At 42.0% G+C, this 19,662-nt stretch overlaps 1 protein-coding gene across 1 annotated transcript in view; it reads left to right on the top strand.

Moving 5' to 3' along the window:
• TMA16 (translation machinery associated 16 homolog) overlaps window positions 1–19,662 on the top strand; it is a 62,271-nt gene that overhangs the window by 37,268 nt on the left and 5,341 nt on the right. The window contains exons 4-5 of the mRNA XM_069976611.1: window positions 8,024–8,108; window positions 12,290–12,438. Of these exons, the coding sequence (XP_069832712.1) occupies window positions 8,024–8,108; window positions 12,290–12,438 (234 nt within the window). The remainder of the gene's footprint in view (window positions 1–8,023; window positions 8,109–12,289; window positions 12,439–19,662) is intronic.

The raw sequence follows: 19,662 nt of genomic DNA, 5'->3' as shown, positions 1-19,662 counted from the left end.
ACGATATATAACATGTATAACTTTTCTTTTATCTGATGGCCTGTAAAAAATTCAAACCATTCTTAACAAATATACGTTCCTTAAAATCGCTCCATTCCAAGGCTTATAACGCTTTTATCCTTTGGTCTATGGGGCTGTGTCAGGTGTCATTTTTTGCGCCATGATATTTACTTTCTATCGATACCTTGATTGCGCATATACTGTACGACTTTTTGATCGCTTTTTATTAAATTTTTTTCTGGATTTGATGCAACCAAAAATGCACAATTTTGCACTTTGGGATTTTTTTGCGCTTACACCGTTTACCGTGCGAGATCAGAAATGTGATTAATAGTTCGGGTGATTACGCGCGCGGCGATAGCAAACATGTTTGTTTATTTATTTATTTATTTACTTTTATTTAAAACATGGGAAAAGGGGGGTGATTCAAACTTTTATTAGGGGAGGGGGCTTTTTACTAATAACAATACCCCTGGGGGACTTCTAGTATATACACTTTGATCTCTCATTGAGATCTTTGCTGTATGCTTATACAGCAAAGATCAATGAGATCGGCACTCGTTTTCTTTCGGCTGCTGCAGCCGAAAACGAACACGAACACGAAAACGAGCCGGCACCACACAAGGAGATCGCTCCTCCGGGACAACGTCCCGGAGGAGCGATCTCGCCTACTAGACACTGAGGAGTGGCTGCCTCCGATTACCTGATTAGCGGGCACGGCAATCGGACCATGCCCGCTAATACCCGTGGTCCCGGGCTACAGGCGGCATCCGGGACCGCGGCGGTTCAGAGCGGGGTCCCTAAGAGGAAGTCCAGCAAATTTTTTTTTATTTAAGTATTGTATTGCTCCTCAAAAGTTTTACAAATCACCAACATACACTTATTATGGGAAATGCTTATAAAGTGCTTTTTTCCTTGCACTTACTACTACATCAAGGCTTCACTTCCTGGATGCAATGGTGACGTCACGACCCGACTCCCAGAGCTGTGCAGGCTGTGGCTGCTGGAGAGGATGATGGCGGGGGACACTAAGGGCCCTATTCCATGGGACGATTATCGTTCGCATAATTGTTAATGATAAACGATCCAAACTACAGCTTTTGCTAAAGACATGAAATCGTTCACCCATTTACATGGAATGATAATCGTTACTTATGATCGTTCTAGCGGTCGTCTTGTCGTTGCTATTGCGTTTGTCACTACTGCAAACGACCAAACGACATCTTATTCAATGTGAACGATTTGTGAATGACCAACAATAGAAATAGGTCCAGGTCTTATTAAACGATCAGCGATTTCTCGTTTGGTCGTTAATCGTTAACTGCTATTCAGACTAACAATTATCATTTAGATTCAAACGATTTAACGATAATCTGACCGATAATCATCCCGTGTAATAGGGCTCCAAGGGACACAGGGCACTGGAGGGACACTGATCATCCCTCTGCCATCATCCTCTCCAGCAGCCACAGCCCGCACAGCTCTGGGAGTCGGGTCGTGACATCACCATGTTATCCAGGAAGTGAAGCCTTGATGCAGTAGTAAGTGCAGGGAAAAAATACTTTATAAGCTTTTCCCGTAATAAGTGTATATTGGAGATTTGTATATGTATGTACATATATATATAAAAAAAATAATAATTTTTTTTTTTTTGGGGGGGGGGTAAAACAATACTTTAATAAAATTTTTCGCTGGACTTCTCCTTTAATCCAGATCTCAACACCTTCACCACAAGGGCCCTGTGGTTTCTGTTACTAATGTTCCTTAACTCACGTTTACTTTAATGAATTAATAAATTATTTGCTTTATATTGCATAACTTTACTCTTGAGGATTGGTTACTGTTGCTTTCTTTTATCTCAATAAATAGCAAAGTTATTGCTGATCCCTTACAGCCACATATATATATATATATATATATATATATATATATATATATATATATATATATAATGTTTTATTTTTTTAAATTAAAGTTTTTATGTAAAAAAGATAGAGAGGTGTACATCAGTGAATGAATTCCCCTTAAACCACATGTGACTTCTAAAAGTATTGTCATATTCCAGGACTCCTCAAAAACTGGAGTCCTGGACTACATCATGTGGTCTTTTTCAGCAATGCTAATTGGCTGAGAGGAAGTATTTGATAGACACATGACTTCACAGTACAAAAAAGGGGTTTTTGTTACAGCCTTCCTTTTTAGACTATAGTTGGGTGCAGTCCTCAAGCGCACGGCTGTATTATGGCCTTGTTTTATAAATGAGAGTGGCTCCATTAGGAATTATCCTCATGATGTTGCAGCAGGAATTGAACAAAAACTTGGTAGATTTCTATGATTGGTAAAAAGCATCATCATGGCCTGTACACAGTTACTGAATGGCCGGAAAACACATGACATTTTAAGACCCTAAGGCTGCTTACATGTAGTAATTCAGCTGTGATGAAAAGCAGTTGCTTACAAACTTTGCTTCATGTTGGTAACACTGGAGCAGCAATTACAGAATAGATGGAAAGAGAACCATTAAAGCCTATTATTGTCAGCTGTGGATTATCTTTAGTTGTCCCTTTGGCAGTACCTTTTATGCTTCTATTTATGTACCCAGTCGTTGCTTAAAGCGTAACTGTCATTTCAGGGTAATTTTTTTTGAAAACATTAAATATCAACAGTTCAAGCGATTTTAAGAAACTCTGTAATAGGTTTTATTAACCAAAAGAGTTTCCTTCTGGACTGAAAAAGCAATCTCCCAGCCTCCCCCCTCACTTCAGAAGAAGCTGGATTTCTGTCTCCATTATGTGGCTATGGAGAGGGGAGGGGCTGTTAGGAGTGACTGAGCACGGAGCAGTCTTGCAAAGCACAACACCCTGCAATCTTCTCTCAGTAAGTTCATAGATAAGCACTGACCTTTCTGACCCCAGAATCCTGCGTTTTAGGTGCCCAGACAGTCTACAAACAGCTGACCTTCATGTCACCTCTTCCTGCTCCCTCATCTCCCTCGGCCCCTCCCCCCTCCATAAGGATAGAATGGAGAGAGCAGAACTCGTCTTCACTGGCTTCTCTGTAATGAAGACGTGTTTGCCTGATAATGCACAGATAAGAAGTCAGGAGGCTTGGAGATTGCTTCTTGAGTACAGAAGGAGGCTTTTTTGGCTGATAAAACCTATTACAGAGTTTCTTAAAATCGCTTATACTACTGATTTCTGCAATAAAAAAAAAATTATAGTTACGCTTTAACCCCTTAGTGACCGCCGATACGGCTTTTTACGGCGGTCACTAAGGGTCCTTATTCTGCTGCCATCAGCTTTTTACGGCGATGGCAGAGAATAAGGCTGCTTGGCCCGGACGGCCCCCATCCCCCCAGCTACCGGAGGTAGCTGAGCGGTTGGGGCAGTGTGTGGGGTCCGTCCTGGCCCCCCCCCTTACCGACGATCGCCGCTATTAACGTTATAGCGGCGGCCGTCGGTAAAGGGGATGCCGCCGCCGCCTTTCATCTCCCCCCGCCGTGAATTGCCCGCAACCACCGCACGTTGCCCGCAACCACCGCACGTTGCCCGTAACCACCGCACGTTGCCCGTAACCACCCCAAATTGCCAGTGACCCCCTCCAGATTGCCCGTAACCACCCCAAATTACATGTACCCACCCCAGATTACCTATAAGCACTTCAGTTAATCAGTAACAATCCCAGATTGTCTGTAACCCTTCCAGGTTGCACATAACCCCCCCAGGTTTCCCGTAATCACGCCAGATTACATGTAACCCCCCAGATTGCACGTAACCACCGCGCGTTGCCTCTGACCACCGCGCGTTGCCTCTGACCACCGCGCGTTGCCTCTGACCACCCCAAATTGCCAATGACCCCCTCCAGATTACAGGTATCCACCCCAGATTGCCTATAAGAACTTCAGTTTATCCGTAACCACCCCACGTTGCCCGTAACCACCCCAGATTGTCTGTAAGCACTGCAGGTTGCCCGTAACCACCCCACGTTTCCCGTAACCACCCCAGATTGTCTGTAAGCACTGCAAGTTGCCCGTAACCACCCCACGTTGCCCGTATCCACCCCAGATTGTAAGCACTGCAGGTGGCCTCTGACCACGCCAGTGTCGCCTCTGACCACGCCACGTCGCCTCTGACCACCACAGGTTGCCTCTGACCACGCCACGTCGCCTCTGACCACCACAGGTTGCCTCTGACCACCGCAGGTTTCCTCCGACCACTGCAGGTTGCCTCTGACCACTGCCTGTTGCCTCTGACCACCCCAAATTGCCAATGACCCCCTCCAGATTGCGGTAACCATGCCAGATTACAGGTACCCACCCGAGATTACCTATAAGCACTTCAGTTTATCCGTAACCACCCAACATTGCCCGTAACCACCTCAGGTTGCCCATAATTACCCCTGGTTGCCCGTAACCACCCCACATTACCTGTAATCTCATTTTTTTTATTTTATTTTAGTAACTGCGCTATTCTAATAACCATTACTAGCTGCGGTTTTGCTCCAGTAAATTGGCACTCCTTCCCTTCTGAGCCCTGCTATGTGCCCATACAGTGGTTTATGCCCACATATGGGGTACCGTTGTACTCAGGAAAACCTGCGTTACAGATTTTGGGGTACGTTTTCTCTCCTGTTCCTCGTCAAATTGAGAAATTTCAAACTAAACAAACATATTATTGTTAGTTTTTCATTTTTACTGGCCAATTTTAAATACTTTCCTCTAATACCTGTGGGGTAAAAATGGTCACCACACCCCAAGATGAATTCTTTGAGGGGTGCACTTTCCAAAATGGGGTGACTTTTGGGGGGAATCTATTCTGCTGACACTACAGGGGCGCTGCAAACGCACCTGGCGCTCAGAAACTTCTTCAGAAAAATCTGCACTGAAAATGCTAATTGGCGCTCCTTCCCTTCTGAGCCTGGCTGTGTGCCCATACAGTGGTTTATGCCCACATATGGGGTACCGTTCTACTCAGGAGAACCTGCGTTACATATATTGGGGTGACATTTCTCTCCTGTTCCTCGTGAAATTGAGAAATTTTAAACTAAACCAACATATTATTGGAAAAATTCGAGTTTTTCATTTTTACTATCTTCTTTTGAATACTTTCCTGTAACACCTGTGGGGTCAAAATGCTCACCACACCCCAAAATGAATTCTCTGAGGGGTGTACTTTCCAAAATGGAGTGACTTATTGGGAGATTTTATTCCGCTGGCACTACAGGGGCGCTGCAAACGGACCTGGCGCTCAGAAACTTCTTCAGTAAAATCTGCATTGAAAAAGCTAATTGGCGCTCCCTTCCCTTCTGAGCCCTCCTGTGTGCCCATACAGTGGTTTACGCCCAAATATGGGGTACCATTGTACTCAGGAGAACCTGCGTTACAAATTTTGGGGTACTTTTTTTCTCTTGTTCCTCGTGAAATTGAGAAATTTCAAACTAAACGAACATATTATTGGAAGATTTCGAGTTTTTCATTTTTACTGTCTTCTTTTGAATACTTTCCTGTAATACCTGTGGGGTCAAAATGGTCACCTCACACCAAGATGAATTCTTTGAGGGATGCACTTTCCAAAATGGGGTGCCTTATGGGGGTTTTTCTCTCAGCTGACACTACAGGGGCACTGCAAACGCACCTGACGCTCAGAAACTTCTTCAGCAAAATCTGCATTGGAAAAGCTAATTGGCGCTCCCTTCCTTCTGAGCCCTGCTGTGTGCCCATACAGTGGTTTACGCCCACATATGGGGTACCGTTATACTCAAGAGAGCCTGCGTTACAAATTTTGGGGTGCTTTTTCTCTCATGTTCCTTTTGAAAATGAGAAACTTTAATCTAAACGTATATATTATTGGAAAATTTTAATTTTCCATTTTTTTACTGCCTAATTGTGAATATTTTCCTCCAGCCCCTGTAGGGTTAAAAATGCTCATTATACCCCTAGATTAATTCTTTAAGGTGTGTAGTTTCCAAAATGGGGTCACTTATGGGGGTTTTCAGGATACCAGACTTCTAAATCCATTTAAAAAAAGAACTGGTCCCTAAAAAAATCAATTTTGGAAACTTTCACGAAAATGTGATAATTTGCTGATAAATTTCTAAGCCCCATAACACCCTAAAAAAGTAAAATGTTTACCAAATTATGCCAGAATAAAGAGGACATATCGGTAATGTGACTTAGTAACTAATTTATGTGCTACGACTTTCTTTTTTTAGAAGCAGAGAATTTCAAAGTTCATAAAATGCTAATTTTTTAAATTTTTCATGATATTTTGATGTTTTTCACAAAAAACACACAAAGTAGTGACCAAATTTTACCACTAACACAAAGTGCCATATGTGACGAAAAAACAATCTCAGAATCGCTAGCATACGTTAAAGCATCACTGAGTTATAAGAGCATAAAGTGAGACAGGTCAGATTTTGAAAAATTAGCCTGGTCATTAAGGCCCAAACTAGCTGCAGCACGAAGAGGTTAAGGAACCTTTCCATAGATATAATAATGCGCTTATACAAGTAAATCATAAGTTAGAGAAGGGGGATAAAAAATGGTAATTATGAGTCTTAAAGGCTATGGACACCTTTTTGACTGGGAACAAATGATTTTTACATACAGTGTGCTCCATAGGGGTTAAATTGACTTAAAGGGAAACTAACAGCAGGGGTTTAATTGACTTAAAGGGAAACTAACAGCAGGTTGGCTGTATCTAAGTTGCTGTTATGCTCCCATAGGACTAGGGATGCTATTTTGCTGCAATGCTGCATTTTATTAATATGGAAATTAGGCAATTTTTCTGGGGGGGGGGGGGGGGGGTTGTCTTTACTACAGCTTGAAGTGTCCTGATCTGCCCGTCCCTGTTCATTAATACTCATTCGGTGCGGTGCAGTGATAAGCAGCTGGGAGTGACTTCACCGCAGAACACCGACTTAAAATTTAAAATTCATGAAAAGGTGCACACAGATGGGTGCACCTAGGGCTGTAGTACCATCCCCAGTACACCAAATCGCCTAAATAGCATTTTTTATAGGATGCTGGATTTACTCTTAAAGGGAATCTTTCACCTGTTGCAGGCAGCAGAGTTCCAGAATGCTATGATTAACGCTGAAATGCTCAGCCATAGTTTAAAAAAAGATGCCAGAACATGGGTACTAAGCCACTGAGGCGGTTCTACTGTAGGAAGAGCTCCTCTCTTCCCACTGGCATTGAGTGATGTGACTCTCCCTAGGCATGTATAGGGAAAGACTGGTCACTTGGAGCAAGCGGGACAGGGAACCAGTAGCTCATTACCTGGGTCCTGGGCAGCTTTTTTAAAATATGTTATTTGTGGCCTCCTAAAACCCCACTACCTGCATTTGTTTCATGCTGTGCTTGGTTTGGGCAGCATGAAACAGGTGAGAGGTTCCCTTTAGTTGTATTAAAATGTCACTGTCATTAAAACTTTCAAAATGTAAATCGGGAGGCGATGTTATATAAAGCATATTTGCAATTTAAATTAATTATTTTTTAGTTATCATGCTGTAACACAAAGCTAAACGTACTTGTATCCATGTCCAGTCTCCTGAAAGCAGATTTTTATTCTTGTGGTTGAATAAAAGAGACTAAACACATGAACTGTTACACTGAACTAGTATCAGCCTTACTTGGTCTGCAGTACGTCACTCCGCTGACTTCAATGAACCACCCTAATGATCTAAGGATCATTCAGGTGGCCGCTCCTACTTCTCACTGCTCACTCTCTGTGTAATAGCACAGTGCAACGAGCAGGGAGCGAGAGCTGGCGCTCGCGCCTGTAGAATTTCTGGAGGTGTAGTAGGGCCTTTGCAATGAGAAAATGGAGGAGAGAGCAGAGATAGATGACATAGCCAGAAGAAGTTCTATGAGTAGCAAAACAGCCAGCTATGAAGAATATAAAAACTTTTAGTGCAAAGCTGCCTTTACCAACCAATAGCTGTTTTTGAGAAATTTATTTTTTGGGTGAACATCTGTGCCATTGTTTCATGTCAATGTTTGTTTCTTTTCCTTACGCAGGTGAAAAACTAGAGTGGTTTCAAAGTAATTTAGATCCTAACAAAACAGAGTACACTAAGAAGGAAGTATGTGAGCTAATTGAAAGGTAAAGAATATGCATAATTATATATGCATTGTTTAACCCCTTAATGACAAGACAATTTTCATTTTTTCACTTGTGCTTTTTTCTCCTTATGTTCAAAAGGCCATACCGCTTTCATTTTTCAACTACAGACCCTTACAAGATCTTACTATTTGCAAAACCGATTGTACAACATCACACGTGGCTAATTGACTGCCAACTCAGCCAGTCAGTGACTAGGGCGGGACACCACTCCAATCATTCTCCTTCGAGTTGTGACGTTTGGAGCGGTGATAGGAGCAGGGGAGAGACAGGAGTGGTGACAGGAGCTGGGGAGACGGGAGCGGTGACAGGAGTGGGGGAGAGACTGGAGAAGTGACAGGACCTGGCGAGAGGGGAGGGTTGACTGGAGCAGTGACAGGAGCTTGGGAGACAGGAGCAGTGATGGGAAGAGGCATCCTATTACTTGTCCTATTTTTTCGCAGCAAGGATCATGGCATGGATGATGGCACGGATGGTATGAATGCACACATAGGATTTAATGGGCCCTTTAATTTTAAGGGACCTGGGAACTTGTCACCCCCTATGCTGGGGTGACGCCCGCCCGTCCCCCCGATGGAGCACCATATTCTTACCCCTTCCCCGAAGTCCCGGTCCTGGACCCAGACCCGGTCCCGCCGCCGCAATATCGCCGTTGGAAGCCGTGCACATGCTCGCTCATCAGAGATGAGTCTGATGCTCATAGAGAATGACAGTCATTCTCAGTGCACGCACGAGAAGGCTTTCGAGCGCACGCACGGCTTTCGACATCGATATAGCTGCGGCGGGACCGGGACTTCGGGGAAAGGGTAAGTAAAGTACAGACCAAAAGTTTGGACACACCTTCTCATTCAGAGTTTTTTTTTGTATGTTTATCTCTCTGAAAATTGTAGATTCACACTGAAGGCATCAAAACTATGAATTAACATGTGGACACATGTGGAATTATATACTTAACAAAAAAGCGTGAAACTGAAAATATGTCTTATCTTCTAGGTTCTTCAAAGTAGCCGCCTTTTGATTTGATTACTGCTTTGCACTCTTGGCATTCTCTTGATGAGCTGAAATGGTCTTCCAACAGTCTTGAAGGAGTTCCAAGAGATGCTTGGCACTTGTTGGCCTTTTTGCCTTCACTCTGCAGTCCAGCTCACCCCAAACCATCTCGTAGCACCCAATCACTCTCCTTCTTGGCCAAATAGCCCTTATACAGTGAGTCCAAGAAGTATTTGATCCCTTGCTGATTTTCTTTGTTTGCCCACTAATAAAGACACTATCCTTCAGCACTTTTAATGGTAGATATATTCTAACATGGAGAGACAGAATATCAAGAAAAAAATCCATAGTATAATTTTAAAGAATATATTTTAATTAATTTGTATTTCAATGAGGAAAATAAGTATATGATCCCTCTTGCCAAACACACTCAATACTTAGTGGCAAAGCCTTTGTTTGCAAGCACAGCGGTGAGACGTTTGTTGTAGTTAACCACGAGTTTAGCACACACACCAGGGGGAATTTTGGCCTGTTTTCTGACTGTTCTCAGCATCATTGCCACCCCACGAGGCGAAATCTTCTTTGGAGCACCGGGCCGAGGTCTGTTGATTGTCATGTTATACTCTTTAAACTTTCTGATAATTGCACCAATAGTTGTTACTTTCACATCCAACACCTTACTAATCTTTTTCTAGCCCATTCCAGCTTTGTGAAGGTCAACAATTCTGACTCTGAGGTCCTGTGACAGCTCTTTGGTTTTACCCATGTTGGAGACTTGAAATCTGTGTGATCTGTCTGATTCTGTGGACAGTTGTTTTTCACACAAGTGATTAGTGAGAACAGGTGGCTTCAGGTCAGGTAACAAGTTGATTGGGAGTGTCTAACTGGTCTGTAAAAGCCAGAACTGCTAATGGTGCGTTTACACAGGCAGATTTGTCTGACAGATTTTGGAAGCCAAAGCCAGGAATGGATTTGAAAAGAAAAGAAATCTCAGTCTTTCCTATATGACCCATTCCCTGTTTATGGTCTGTTACTGGCTTTGGCTTCCAAAATCTGTCAGATAAATCTGCCTGTGTAAACGCACCATTATGAATACTAAGGGATCAAATACTTATTTCACTCTATGAAATACAAATCAATTAATATATATTCCTTAGATTTATTTTCTGGATTTTCTTTTTAATATTCTGTCTCTCCATGTAAGAATACATCTACCAAGTAAAAGTATAGAATGATCATGTCTTTATTAGTGGGCAAACAAAGAAAATCAGCAAGTGATCAAATACTTCTTGGACTCACTGTACAGCCAGGAGGTGTGTTTGGGGTAACTGTCCTGTTAAAAAATAAGTGATGGTCCAACTAAACGCAAACCGGATGGAATAGCATGCTGCTGCAAGATGCTGTGCTAGCCATGCTGCTTCAGTATGCCTTCAATTTTGAATAAATCCCCAACAGTGTCACCAGTAAAGCACCCCCACATCATCAGATCTCCTCCTCCATGCTTCATGGTGGGAACCAGGCATGTAGAGTCCATCCTTTCAACCTTTTCTGCGTTGCACAAAGACACTGTGGTTGGAACCATCTCACATTTGGACTCATCTGACTAAAGCACAGATTTCCAATGGTCTAATGTCCATTCCTTGTGTTTTTTAGCCCAAACAAGTCTCTTCTGCTTGTTGCCTGTCCTTAGCAGTGGTTTCCTAGCAGCTATTTTACCATGAAGGCTGCTGCACAAAGTCTCCTTTTACCAGTTGTTGTAGAGAACAGTCTGCTGCTAGAACTCTGTGTGCCATTGACCTAGTCTCTAATCTGAGCTGCTGGTAACCTGCGATTTCTGAGGCTGGTGACTCGGATGAACTTATCCTCCGCAACATAGGTGACTCTTGGCCTTCTTTTCCTGGGGTGCTCCTCATGTAGGCCAGTTTCTTTATTGCGCTTGATGGTTTTTGCAACTGCACGTGGGGACACTTTCAAAGTTTTCCCAATTTTTCGCACTGACTGGCCTTCATTTCTTAAAGTAATGAAAGCCACTTGTTTTTCTTTACTTAGCTGCATTTTTCTTGCCATAATACAAATTCTAACAGTCTATTCTGTAGAGCTATCAGCTGTGTATCCACGTGACTTCTGCACAACACAACTTATGGTCCCAACCCCATTTATAAGGCAAGAAATCCCACTTATTAAACCTGACAAGGCATACCTGTGAAGTGAAGACCATTTCCGGTGACTACCTCTTAAAGCTCATCAAGGGAATGCCAAGAGTGTGCAAAGCAGTAATCAAAGCAAAAGGTGGCTACTTTGAAGAACCTAAAATATGAGACATAGTTTCAGTTGTTTCACACTTTTTTGTTGTGTATCTAATTCCACATGTGTTAATTCATAATTTTGATGCCTTCAGTGTGAATCTACAATTTTCATAGTCATGAAAATACAGAAAACTCTTTGAATGAGAAGGTGTGTCCAAACTTTTGGTCTGTACTGTATATGGTTCTTCACTAGGGGGTAGGGCGGGCGTCACCCCGGCATGGTAGTGACAGGTTTCCTTTAAATCCTTGTGCGGTTTACAGTCAAATCCTTATGTTAATAAGATGGTTTGGTGCACTGGGGACCGGACTACCACCCCCAGTGCACTGATTTTCATTAAAAGGTGCAGGCCTGGGGTGGTAGTCCTGCCCACAGTGCACCAAACCACCTTATTAGCATAGGGATTTAACTACAAACTGCACAAAAAAATGTAACAAAGGATGAAGAAACTTATCTTTATCTTCAGTGCCATGTGTGCTATAGGGAGATATTAGCTGGTTAGATGTGCCTAACCTGCTGATTTAAAGACAATCTATATAGAAGTAAAGCAGGGTCCTTACTCCTCATGTTGGACTTACATGGGGTTACATGTGTATGTCTGTAATGTCTAATTTTGTCAATGTACTATAGTCTATACTGTGCTAAAAAGAGGGCACATTTGGGTTATTGTTTCTGTTTATAAATAACCATATTTCACATATGTCCTTCATAAAAGCAGCACAAGTTATATGTGTCTTGTAAAGCTATGCTGATTCTGCTGTGCAAAACATAAAAATCCACTAAAACCCTTTTTTTCTGCTAAAATTATTAGTGCTGTTTATATAACAGATATTATGGTCATCATCCTGGTAAATTTCCTGCATTTTTAGCTATTTGCATCGGTTTGATACTGAGCTGGAACAAATTGAATTGCATAACAGCATCAAAGGAAGACAAGCGAGACAGCATGGCTCCCGAGAGACCGCCATTAAACAGACCATAGAGCGCGAAAGAAGACTGTACGATGGATATGGAATGGGTAATTTTATTTGCTTCATTTTTATGAATAATATCTGTTTTCTATCCTTGGAAGAGCCAATATGTGTTACTACATCGTTGTATTTTTCATGGCATAACTGCTTGAACACATGCAGTTTCTAAATGTGCTCTGCTCTCATGCTACCAAACCATTGACCACTAAATAAGATTTGGAGACTACAACAATTTCCCAGAACATATGTCAAATCATTTTAGCTCTTCTGATTTCAAGTAAAAAGCTAGATATTAGTTATTGAGTTGTTTCTATAGTATGTTAACTGTTTATCTGTGAATAAGGGGTCATTCACACGTCCATAGATTTCCATCTGTACACAGTGTTCTGCAGACTTGTCCTGGGAGCTCCCAATATCATTAATTATGATGTTTGGAGCTCTTAAACAGTGTAAAAATTTGCACTAGTGTACTGACACTAACCTTCTGGTATGGGCTGACCTAGAGGAGGCAGGGCCAAGGCATCTAGGTTGGCCTATTCCAATGGCTGTGGAGGAGGCAGGGCCTAGTCGCAGATAATGCCACTGCTGAATAATTGCAGCTACAATAGTGGGATAGTTGAGAACAGACAATTGACGGAGGAGTAGGATGTTCAGCCTTGGAGTGGTGGCCTGGGAATCCTCGCTGATGATGTTGTTCAGCGCACTTCCCAGAACACGGACGAGTGGGATGATGTCGTTGAATCCATAGTCATGCCTGCTCACAAACAGAGTCGCGTCCTCAAAAGGGATTAATAATTGGCAGGACATGTTCGAAGAAACCTGTGCACTATGAGGTTTATGACGCAGCCCTCCCTGCTGCACTGCAGAGACAATGTTCCTCCCATTGTGGGGTAAAACACTTCCCACCATTAGTTGACGTGGGGTCAGCCATTCATATATCTCCTCCCTGATGGTCTGGAGGAGCTCCTGCCCACTGTGGCTCTGTTCACCCAGGCTCACAAAATGGAGGACAGCCTGAGAGCGCTGGGCCTGACATCGTTGGTCAGACACCGGGGAAAGGTTGGACTGCAGTCAAAGCGGTGGATGGTTGCAAGCTGGTGGAGGTAGAACTTTTGCAGAACTGCTCCCCTAAAGCAGCGGGGAGGTGACAGTGGCAAGTAAGGGCTAACTTTCTGATGGTCTTCTGGGAGGATGTTGACCCAATGGGCAGTAACAGACATGTACTGCCCTTGCCAATAACTAAAGGCCCCGACATCAGCACTGGGGTGCACGGTCTTGGACACCAAGAATCCCAATGAGTCACCAACATTTTTCTTCACAACTGTGCAGTGATGGGACAGCCGATGGGACTATTTTTTTCTGGGACAGTGATGGGACTTTTTTTGGACTGGTTTGTTGCGGTTTGGTTCGGTTCGCTCATCCCTAATATGCACCTGTTCATTGTTAGTGAAAGTCAAAGTGCTGCTCATGTGTCTCTAAAACCTAGGTTTCTGTAATATGAAAAATTATTGTTGTATTTAGTAATTATAGTTGCTTTCTGTCAGTGAATGCAGGCATATGTACCTGTCTTTGTGTCACATATCTGAATATTATAAGTGTTATGGATGTTCTTAGAGTCTGAATGGAACTAGATTGTTTTCATTCATAGTCGGCAAGCAGAGATCTAAACCTACACTACACCCCTCCCCTCCATAAACAGATACCTGTTATGCAGCACATAGCTACAATTTTGACAGCAGTGCGCAGGAAAGAAAGCTAAGGTGGAGAATGCACAAATGGACTATTAAGGGACATGCATGACTTTTTTGTTCTGATCAGAGCCATCTTTGATATAAATCGGCCTATAGAAAAACTTGTAACTCAGGAATGACAGCAGCCAGAAAGACAGGATATGGCTCAAAATACTCAGGGGGACTTAGCTAATTTTGGGAGCATTTCATTTTTTAGGTGGTGGACAAGCCCTTTAAGTTAAAGAATACTCAATACTCTACACAGTTTCGGGACGGGGGGGGGGGGGGGGTGCTGTTGTGCAAGACATAGCAAGTAGCTATGTTTATTCTAATCCCGGATAACTCCATTTAAGGCCTTTTCAGGCTTTGTCATTAAGGGGTTAAGGTGATTAAGGACGCTTATATGCAGCGTGAATGCACACATTAATTGTCACCATTTGAATCCTGCTACACCTCCTATTCAGTGTTTTTGTGTTATCGCCCGTTTTTAGCTAAATTTGCATATTATAGTATTCACTTTTTGATTGGTAACCATTCAGATTCCATCTGGTTTTATTTTTATTTATTCTTTGGCATTCTGGTAATACAATTGTTACACAGCATATGTGCACTCATTTATATACTGTAACTTCTCAGTTCAAGCTGTCATTTTAACTGGTTGTATAAGTCTGGTTTTCCATTATGGGCTAATACTCTGCACATAATTGGAAATTTTTGCTGAGGGTATGTTTACACACGTTGGAGTTTCATTCTGTTAAAGGGAACCAATTGTCACAATTGTGCTGATTAAAGAGAACCTGTCGCCAAGACAATTCTATCTAATCTATCACCAACATTATCTAGAGCAGGAAAAACTCTGTGTGTGTGATATATATATATATATATATATATATATATATATATATATATATGCAAAAAAGGGGTCCGTGGAGCCTCAGTTACGAGTCTCAAACCACGGGAATAGCCAGAAATCCCTCCCTCCAGAGAAGGAAGCCCATTGCCAAGGGGTGCCTCCTAGTGGGGAGAGCACCAAACCAGCCTGATACGTAGTCCCTCAGGTCCTCACTCTGTTGCGAGCTTTGGGACCTAAATAGGGAATCACCAGGGTTTCCCCTGTAAGTCAAAGTCTAACTCTGTGGCGAGTATAACAACATAAAACAAGGGTTACCAAGGCTAGGCATCCATCCACAGACTGCAGTTTCGGGGTATTTGCCCCTCGTCAGTGTGGAGCAGGATTCTGGCTACTGGGGCACTGATAAATAGACCAACAAAACACAACAATCACTGAACTCGGGGAGAACAGTGAAAAATTCCAATGGAGTACTCATTTACGAGTCTCCATTGATTGTCCCATTAAAAAATTGAATATGCAAAAAAGGGGTCCGTGGAGCCTCAGTTACGAGTCTCAAAACACGGGAATGGCCAGATATGCCTCTCTCCAGAGAAGGAAGCCTATTGCCAAGGGGTGCCTCCTAGTGGGGAGAGCACCAAACAACTATTTATCGATCTCTCTATATGTGTAAATATATATATATATTTATATATACAGGTGTGAGCCGACCTGTGCTCATTTCTAGTTCTCAACCAAAACGTTTTCAATCTGACCACAACTCTTAAAGCGTAACTGTCATTTCAGGGTCATTTTTCTGAAAACATTAAATATCAACAGTACAAGCGATTTTAAGAAACTCTGTAATAGGTTTTATGTACTAAAAGAGTTTCCTTCTGTACTGAAAAAGTAATCTCCCAGCCTCCCCCCTCACATCAAATGAAGCAGGATTTCTGTCTCCATTATGTGGCTATGGAGAGGGGAGGGGCTGTTAGGAGTGACTGAGCACGGATGATTTCTGCACAGCACAACACCCTGCAATCTTCTCTCAGTAAGTTCATAGATAAGCACTGACCTTTCTGACCCCTGAATTTAGCGTTTTAGGTGCCCAGAGAGTCTACAAACAGCTGACCTTCATGTCACCTCTTCCTGCTCCCTCATCTCCCTCGGCCCCTCCTCCCTTCATAGGCTTACAATGGAGAGAGCAGAACCCGTCTTCACAGGCTTCTCTGTAATGAAGACGTGTTTGCCTGACAATGCACAGATCAGAAGTCAGGGGGGGAGGCTGGGAGATTGCTTCTTGAGTACAGAAGGAGGCTTTTTTGGCTGATGAAACCTATTACAGAGTTTCTTAAAATCGCTTATACTACTGATTTCTGCAATAAAGAAAAAAACATGACAGTTACGCTTTAAGTGTACCTGTCATCATAAAAAAAAACTTTTGACATGCTAAAAGTTTTAATTGGTTTGGGCCTAAGTGTCTCAGTGTGCTGCAGCGTGTTCGCTCCCCGCTCTGTGCAAAAAATAAAATAAAATAGGCTCTATAGACTTCCATTAGGAGCCTGACATGTCTGACACGGTCTTCTCCCGGCTCGTTCTCATGATTGGTATGCGTCTGAACACTCAGGCCAAGACTGTTCAAAACTTTGACATGTGAAAAGTTTTTTTCATATTGACAGGTACACTTTAATAATACAGATATGCTCACACTAGTAAATAAAGAAAACTATTGTAAATTAGAGAATCGGTTCACTATTGATAAATCTCTATTTTTATATCACTGTTATACAGTATATGTAATTACCCACTTTACATAATTAAACCTGTACGTTTAAAAAAAAGAAAAGCGCTTTATATAACATTATGGCATACAGTTACTGTTGAGCTAGCTTGGAAGTTGTTTATTACAATCCAAGAGTTGCTGCACTAAATATCTCTGAACTAGAGACCTTATTATTTTATAGATAAATCCATACCTTTTCACTCTGTATAGCACAAAGCACATTCTGCTTTCCTTTAATGGAATGTCACCCAGTGTGTGAGGAAAAAAAATGACTCACAAAATATGTTATCCAATCCTGACCTTTCATGAAGTCTTGTTAATTTAGTCATCCATCTGCTTTCAGCTAAAAAAGCCAATATTACACAGAAGAGAATCTTTAATGTAAGTGCGCATCTACAAATCTCACTTCAGGGATCTCTGCCTAGATGGCAGATTGGCTTTGTTATACAGCATTACAACAGTGATTTAAAGGGATAGTCCCAACTTCAAAGTGTGCCCCTATGCACAGGGTAGGGGATAATGAAAACCTGCATGTAGGGCACTGCCTGTGTGCAGCCAGCAGTCCTATTATTCTCTATGAGCTTGCAGTGTTTGGAGAATGCTGAACCCTGCAGTTTTGAGCTTTTTCCCAGAAATTGAAACACATTACAAAGTTACAATATATAACTTCGTAAATCGCTTTAATCACCTATCTACCCTCCTCAATCCCCCACCAGAAAGTGAAGTAAACTCATTCTTACCTAATGACTGTTGACCCCAGGTTGCTCTGTGGCAGCCATTTTGTGACAATGACCTCATCAAGAGGGAGGCGGGTCTAAGCCCTGTTAAGCCAGCCTCCCTTTGTCTAATGACTCAGGTTGCTCAGCTCTCATTGGCTAAGCAAGATGTAAGCCATCTAACAGTTCTACAGAGTCAGTTAGACATCATAGGAGAAAAGGTGCATCATGGGAAACCCCAAACCAGGAAGCTAAGAAAAAATGGCACCAACTGGAGCTTCAGGGACCTGCAAACAGTGGGAAATTTAAATGGAGACAGACTCCAGAGGGATGGTAAGTGGGAAAACTATGTTTATGATTGATTGTTCTTTTTTGTTGTTTTTTTAAATCAGCGCCGGAGTACCCCTTTAAGTAGGAATTGGTCGCTGGCTGTGCACACACAATCAGCTTGTTATCCTGTTAATAGGGAATAACTTTTTAAGTTGAGACTACTAGAAACTAAGTTAATAACCAAATATCAGTGGTAGAATACTTTTTTTAAATTTAAAAAAAATAAAGTTATTCCATAAAGCAGTGCACATATAGAAATACATTATTTGTTCTTTGTGTCTCATTACTTGGCAGTTAGTTATGACTTATTATTAAGTCACTTTTATGTACAGTTATTGATTTAGAAGTGCATGACAATAGCTCATCAAAATGAAATCCTGCTACATTTGTCTATTTTCTTTGTACAGTAAATCATAAAATCTTTTATCTGTGAGATATCCTTGTTCTAACCTTTAGATGCCTGATGCCTGCAGGTGTAAAGCCAATATCTTCATGCTTCACCCCTAAGGCACTCTCTTTCTATACTTGACTAACATGCAGCTTGCAGTCTTTTAAGTGAAGTGCAGGTACTCTTCCCCCTTGCACTGTGTAATATTGCAAAGAAGTGGATTTAATAGACCGGAATTGTTTTGGCCACTTAAAGTAAAAATTAAAGTTTGAATCAAGTTTTACTTATAAATAGAGATGAGCGAACGTTCGGTATTTGATTTAGCGGGGGCTGCAGAACTTGGATAAAGCTCTAAGGTTGTCTGGAAAACATGGATACAGCCAATGACTATATCCATGTTTTCCACATAGCCTTAGGGCTTAATCCAAGTTCAGCAGCCACCGCTAATCAAATGCTGAAAGTTCGGGTTAGGATGGACTCAAGCATGCTCCAGGTTCGCTCATCTCTATTTATAAACACTAAAACCTGTTTTCTTCAGCTTTGCGGTATAGACAGAATCTGGTTTGGAAGATGGGCGAGGTTTAATAAGTGGCAGCTTAGGTAAGGTCAATTTATCAGCATTGTACACATCGGTTTGGATGCTCCTTCTGGGAAAGGGGGGCACTATACCCTTCATAGAACAGATTGGCCTCAAATTTGGTACAGAAGTACATTTGGTGACCAGGAAGATTGTCATAAAAGTCCCAACCTTGCCTGACATACTGTATATTGCACTCACTGTTGTTCTCTGTTATTAGCCATTACCACAGGATTGTATTCAGAGGATATATACACTGTTCTTATCAGGCATTATGAGAAATTTGTAGGCTACTTTTTAAAGGCTGCATTACAGGGAACAAGCAGTTTTGTAAAAAAGCATCAATCTGCTAAATTTGTGCTTGCTTACAGAGCCTATTACGTGGCTCAGTGATTATGTAGCCAGGGCTGTTGAAACATGGCTAGATTGTTTGTGCAGCCCTTTGCTTTAATCAGTTGTCGATGACACATCTCTTATTACATGAAGAAATGTGTGGCTGATGGTGGATTATTTTTTAAAGGTTTTAAGTGAACGATCAGTAGACAAGCCATTGCTAGTTTGTCAGCTGATCGCTCACTCTATTACATGGGGCAAAATCTGTCTGATTTAGTAGTACATCATTTTGTGCAATAAAGCCTTTAGTTTAACGGGAATGTGGAAGTTTTGGAAAATACAATGGAAGGAGTAGAAAGCCTTGCAATAGTAATCCAGTTCTACAGGAGCATAATATGGCCTGACTGCAGGTTTAATGAGCTAAAGTATTGGCGAACCACCCTGTCTCTGGAATAAAAAAAAACGCATGCAATTTTTAGCAAGATATTTTCTTGCTAAAAAGTGAGCCTTTATAGACTGAAAAATGCGATACAACCAACTTGGAATGTTTTTGATCATTATCACTTGGCTGTGTAACAAGAAGAT

Source organism: Dendropsophus ebraccatus, chromosome 7 (assembly GCF_027789765.1).
Source record: "Dendropsophus ebraccatus isolate aDenEbr1 chromosome 7, aDenEbr1.pat, whole genome shotgun sequence".
Classification (NCBI taxonomy): domain Eukaryota; kingdom Metazoa; phylum Chordata; class Amphibia; order Anura; family Hylidae; genus Dendropsophus; species Dendropsophus ebraccatus.
The sequence above is the reverse complement of the archived record's forward strand: the minus strand, read 5'-3'. Positions and strand labels throughout refer to the sequence as shown.